The sequence below is a fragment of the Hordeum vulgare genome, chromosome 2H (genome assembly GCF_904849725.1).
Source record: "Hordeum vulgare subsp. vulgare chromosome 2H, MorexV3_pseudomolecules_assembly, whole genome shotgun sequence".
Classification (NCBI taxonomy): domain Eukaryota; kingdom Viridiplantae; phylum Streptophyta; class Magnoliopsida; order Poales; family Poaceae; genus Hordeum; species Hordeum vulgare.
Window position 1 is genome coordinate 43,621,421 of NC_058519.1, and position 6,244 is coordinate 43,627,664.

General features: G+C 45.4%; 1 protein-coding gene across 1 annotated transcript; it reads right to left on the reverse strand.

Annotated features, from left to right (window-relative positions):
• Positions 1 to 2,714: 2,714 nt before the first annotated feature.
• LOC123429468 lies at positions 2,715 to 5,857 on the reverse strand. The gene is made up of 3 exons (XM_045113501.1): positions 5,594 to 5,857; positions 5,392 to 5,482; positions 2,715 to 3,140 (listed from the first exon to the last, which is right to left on the reverse strand). The coding sequence occupies exons 1-3, from the start codon at positions 5,661 to 5,663 to the stop codon at positions 2,990 to 2,992; spliced, it is 312 nt and encodes a 103-aa protein (XP_044969436.1). The 5' UTR covers positions 5,664 to 5,857; the 3' UTR covers positions 2,715 to 2,989.
• Positions 5,858 to 6,244: the final 387 nt, after the last annotated feature.

A 6,244-nucleotide genomic window follows, 5' to 3' on the forward strand; every position in this document is an offset into this window, starting at 1 on the left:
GCGGAGGCCGGCGACGCCAAGGCTGCGCGGGGAGGCGGTCGCGAGCGGCGCTGGCGCGAGGCGGCGGCCGGATGGGCCTCGCCCGGGCCCGATCTGGGCCCGGCGGGCCGGCGGCGCCAGGGAGGAGAGAGGAGGAGGCTAGGGTTTGGGGCTGCACGGATTTCGAGGCACAGGGGGTGAGGGGGCTGTCTAAAATAAGGTGGAGGGGTATTTAGAGAAAAGAGGGGCTCGGTTAACCGGAATCGTGTTCCGGATCCAACCGCGGGGTCGGATTCGGACGATTTCGAACGCGGGAATGGGTACGCGGCCGTGTAGAGGGGATATCCGGAGACGAGAGGGAAAACGGGCAGCGCGGCAACGAATTTTAAAACACCAACACACGTCCGACGGTAGACCGAATACGGTGCCGCTACGGTCGACCGTTCGGGTACCAGACGGACTCCGATCGCGACGAAATTTGACAGGCGGCCTACCTATATATAAATAAAACCGCACGACAAATTCCAGCTCAATCGGAGAAAGTTTTATACACGCTTTAAACACAGGGTTACGATGGTGCCGCGGACGCGTGCGTGTGCGGTCGGGCTCGGAACGGACAACGACGTGAACCGGCAACTAACAACGGATGCAAGTTTGAAAACTGGCGGCACGGAGATGCCGATGCAATGCAGATGATGCGCATGATGCGATGATGATGCGACAAAAGAAAATAGACACACGACGAAAACGGAATAGAAGGGGAATCTTCTGGAACGCCGGCATCGGGCTGTCACAGAGGGGGAGGGGGTGTCGCGGTGGGGTTGAGGACAAGCGGAGGGCCTCTGGGTGGCGTGCATGTGAGCTCGCCGATTGGGGCTCTCGGGCAGCAGTGCTCGCATGCGAGGGAGCACCATGAGGGACAAAGAGGAGGGGGCCGTTCCCATGGCGGCTTGCGGACATCGAGACTCGAAGCCTAGCGTGTGGGTGAGGCTCACGGGAGGATGGGCACGCAGGGTCAATTGTGTGGTGCGCGGCTACGAGCTCCAGAGCAGGCTTTTGGTCGGCATGGGCATGACCTGGTGTGCTCTAGTGCGCCTCGTCGTGTCCTTTAGTGTTTGGAGGCTGCATGAGGGAGCAAACAAGAAGAATGAGGCCTTGGATTCCCTTAGATCAACCACAAGTGGGAGAGTGGAGAGAGAAGAGTGACGGAGGGGCTGTCCAGAGGGGAAATGGGGGTTTTACCCCCACCAATAATTGAGCTGTTGTCTTGTGGTTCAGCTGGAGGTGCAAGGGACACATGAGCCATTGTGGTAAAAATTTGGGGGCAAGGGGAATGGTTTTGGGGGTCAAGGAAGTAGTTTTAGTATTCTGCCTGAAGGTGTTTTATGGTTTTTTTTGGCAAGATACCCTTGTCCAATTGATGTGAGACTTAAGAGGATGGAGTTGTGGTTAATAGCAAGAGGGATCACCAAATTTGAGCTCATTTGAGCAAAGTTGGCAATATAAACATGTAAAACCCTAGAAATGGATAGAATCATATTTCTGAATGCTAATCTAGGCTAATCTATCCCCACAAATGCATAACTTGGTGTCGCATCCTTATATGGGGTTCAGATCACTCCCGCAAAGTTTGAGTTTAATTGGATAAACTTGTAAATAAAAAGTTGCTCAAATTTGGTTCTAGACAGAGAGGATTTGGGGATATTTTGATGAACCAAATGAACTTAGATTGAGATAAAATTTTGCAGTATCCCCAGATGTCTCATGTGTGACTTGCTAGAATTTTCCTGAAATTTATTGAGAATATTTCCTATGAAAATGTTTCAAAAGCTTGAAACAGGCAGAAAAGGTTTGGAGGGGTTTTGTCCAATATTTTGAACATGACCATGTGTTGGAACTCTTATATGAAAAATATATGTCCATTGAGTTTCCCTAGATTTTCTCATATATTTTTGAAGTAAGAAAATAATTTTCCCTACAAAATACCATTTCTGGCCTCAGAAAGAAGTATTTAATAAAATAAGAAAATAACCTTTAAAATAATTATTTTACGATTTTGGAAAGTCTTTTTGATAATAGGACCCAAATAAAATCTTTGGGGTAAAAACATCTCTCCTAAATTGAAAATTTATAGTACAAATCTCAACTCGGCGGTTTTTAAAAGCTTAAAATAAATAAATACCTTTTGATTGAAATAATATTTTATAAAAAATCTAATCCTATACATGTGACATGATCATTGGGCAAAGGTTTAGGGTCAAGGAGATGAGTTCTTAAGAGAAGAATAATTTTTGTGATTTAAAACACAATCAGTCACATAAGCAAATAGCAATAAGATCAAACATCATAAGTATGCAAGGAGATGAGTTCTTAAGAGAAAATTAACTTTTGTGATTTAAAACACAATCAATCACATAACCAAATAGCAATAAGATCAAACATCATAAGTATGCAAAAAGTTTTAATTCATTTTGAATTTTATAAAAATATAATGTGACAACGTGACACAAACACAGGGTATGACAAAGACCGTGCAAAAAAAAAGGAAATACGGAGTAGGTATGAGCAGCTGACCGGTAGCTGATAGATGTCCGGCACTCGGCGGTTAGGATCAAAACGCCCTCAAACATTGTTTGCAGTATATAAAAGAGATAAGCACAACACGCATCATGTTTACCGTCACGTTTTAGAAATAAACACTCCATAAAGTTTTTTCTCTTGAGCAGAGGAGCACATAATATGAAACTTTCTTGGTAGTTTACTTCATCAGTCGCAGGAGGGAAACATTTCAACAGTACATTCATGGGTGGTTCAGGAAAATACATATTTCCACTACCACAGATTTGCATACGGCTGCATCAAAATGCTGGTTCAGTAGCTTATACAGAGAACAGGAAGCCTGCAGAACTTGGATAACGGCATGTGAAATGCCAGATTGTTTGCTCAGAAAATAACATCAACAAATTCCATATCAGCTAATGGAAGCCTATATTATAATTTGCTGCCTCTTCTACACAGAGTCCTTTTTGGCGTTTCTCTCCGATGGAAGGAACTGCTTTGCATAGTCATGAACTTTTGACCCTGAACCTGACTGGTGATCATAGTACTCCACCAGCGCGGAACAACCCAAGGCAGCCAGCGTAAGGGCCTGAGCATGAAGCCTGCCAAGGTAGAAGAATCAAACAAGAGTAAGTATGTGTACAGTCAAAACATGCTAGGTTCCAAGCACAGAAAGGCGAAGTAATCAATGCAAACAAACAGTGGGGATGTAATAATCCTAAATATTGTGCGACTGGGAATTTTGGGTTTGCTGGTGACGTTGAATATTACTCTATTGAATTGAATATAAAACGAATATAGCCTCTATTTGAACCAAAAAATGGGACAAAGTCAATTGATAAGATCTGTCAGAACCACACAAAACTTGCTCCTCCACGAGGTGGGTCGCAAGGGCCAAACGAAAATCCAGAGGTAGTCAAGCCTGTGTCAAATCAGAATGATACTCCCTCAAAAAATAAGGTTAGAACCAATACTAGTTCAGATGTGTATTGTTGGGAATGGGATCCCATCTATAGCTGGCTGGCCTAAGATAAATCTGGATATGAAATTCCAATATTCATTCTGCCAAGGAAATTTTGTGTCATGATAAGAGACCAATTGGGATAAGTTGTCGCCCTGGAAGTTTCTGTAGTAGTACAGTTGAAGCACAATGCCTGGCTTGTTATTGGTTAGAGAGATCTATTTGGCTGCTTAGTGGACTCAGCATCAGGTAGTCTCCTTGGCAACAGATTGTTTATGGGTTGTTCTGTCTCTTTTAATCTACTGCTGAATATAGATCATGTGATCATGGCAACTCTTGCGGATTCAAGAGTCCTGCCTTCAGATCAGGAAATATTGTAATAACATTGATCACTGTATGTCTCTTTTAAAAGCAATTATCTTCGAAGGACAAGCAAATTCTCGGCGAGTTCCTCTTATAAATATAGGTGATCTTGCATTTCCATAAACGTGATAATCCTTCACGTGGTCCCTAAATGTTGAAGTAAGCATACTTGGGTTGTGAACTTGAACTTCAACATTTTCAGCTGACGGCATTATCCATAAAACCAAAAAATAAGGGTTAATGGAATAACTGGGAATGTTTATGCGGATACGTGTCCAAACACCTAATTAGTACACAGAACTGTCACCCTGTGACACCTAGAAAGATATACGGAGTATAAAATAACCATAGCTTTTCCCTACATAAAACCAACTAGTGATATACTGCAGTTTTCCGAAACTCAAGAGGATGGCACTATAACAAGAAACGCGGTGGTGAGGTTGACTGGCTACAGCCCCTTTCATGAGTATGCTATAAGCACCCATCTGGGTTACTGCTAGTTGACAACTGACACCACGTAGAGCATGATGTTACAAGCTTGCCCGTGTGCCGAGAAGCGAGGGGCAAAAGCAAGAGCATTGCTCGGGCAACGGCGGAGTGTACTCTTGGTGTGTTACCATATTAGCTACTTTATGAGTAAGTAGTCAATAGTTACCTAGCCAGTTCTGGAAACCCTTCTGGCACTGTCAAGAACTTTCATGACATTATACCCCAAAGACATACCAGAAAATAGAACTGCAGCTACATATGACTCTGAGCACATAAAAGCAGCTACCACCTTTACTAAATTCACATCATTATCCGTTTGAGGATATTGTTGCATAAATAACTCAAGATCAAGTTAATGGACGAATTTCGAAATGCAGTGCGCGTAGCACGAAACCTGGTTGGGAAACCAGGCTCTGACTAAAACCAACACGCCTGAATGCGAAATTTCACTTCCAGCAATCACCTCCCATTTGGTTGGGGTCAAACTATTGACAATATAATTCGCAACGAAAGAAGTGCCCACTGATTACAGGGAAATAAATCTTTGTTCCTGCACTTCCATTCGACCTATATCCATTGCTTGTCGTTCAAATTCAGCCTTTATCATGTGGAACAAAATGTTTAATCATGTCGTCTACAGGTAGTACTAACATGAAAGGAAATAGGGTGGATCAAAATGTTTAATCATGTCGTCAGCAGGTACTAACAAGAAAGGAAATAGGGAGTCCACCATTTCTGAAGACACCTATATCCGAGGGTAACAGGCCACCATCCTTGTGATATATCCAGGATTGAATACATCCATACGATGTTTACCAAGTTACCAGCAATTCAGCAGCTACCCAGTAGTAGTCTAGTCACAACTCCACGGGCATCGCGGATGGAGCTAAACCGGTTACAGCTTGGCAGACGAAATTAGCGCACAGCAAAGTGCATATCGATCTCAACACAGAATTTCTACCCGGGACTGGACACAACCAAGGCAGAATGAAATGCACAATTTACAGCAGTTCCCCTCCCCGCAGACAGAGGGAACGAACCTGGCGTGGATGAGCTTGACGCTGGTCTTCATGCCGGGCCTGGACCAGTTGTACGCAATCGATCCCGCGATCCCCGTGAGCCACAGCGTCCCTGCGAAACCAACACGACGAAAACAGAAGGAGATCGGATTCAATTCAATCACACGGCAATGAACGACGCGGAACAGAGAGGCGGCGGAAGTGGGGGCTCCCCGCGGCGCACCTACGGCCCGGAGCTTATGGTCCACGACCCAGCCCCTCATCGCCTGCAGCGTCCCCTTCTCCTCCGCCATTCCGCCGAAAGCTTCTGCTATCAGATCGAGCTCTCCTCTCCGGTTCCAATCTGTCTGCGCGTGTGCTTCTGCGACAGGGGCCTGGGTGGGGAGAGGGGAGGAGGAGGGGTAGAAGTAGAGGGGAAAAGGGTTTGGTGCTCTGTTGCGCGGTGTTGGTAGGGGGCGGGCGGGGCGGGGGAAATGAGTCTATTGCCGGCGCGATACCGCGGTCCGCGATGGCCGGTGTAGGCGGAGGGCTGCGCCGCCAGCAACGTGGCCGGTGGTTTTGGGGGTCGTCGTGGCAAGGGGCCGGATGCCGTGCGGGGGATGGTGTGTGACCTCTACTGTGGTTGCTGGTCTTGCCGACCGTGGCTGTTGATGACACGTCGTCCATCCAACATTCAGACTTCACAATGACCATAATTCTCCCTCGAAAAGAAAAAAAAAGATTGAGTATAATTCCATGCTATTTAAAAAAATATATGAATCTATTACAAAAGTACTCCCTTCATTCGCGAATATAAGATGTTCCTACTTTTCCTGAATCAGATGTACATAGGCATTTTTTAGTGTGTTTGTTCAGTCATTTTAGTCTGTATATA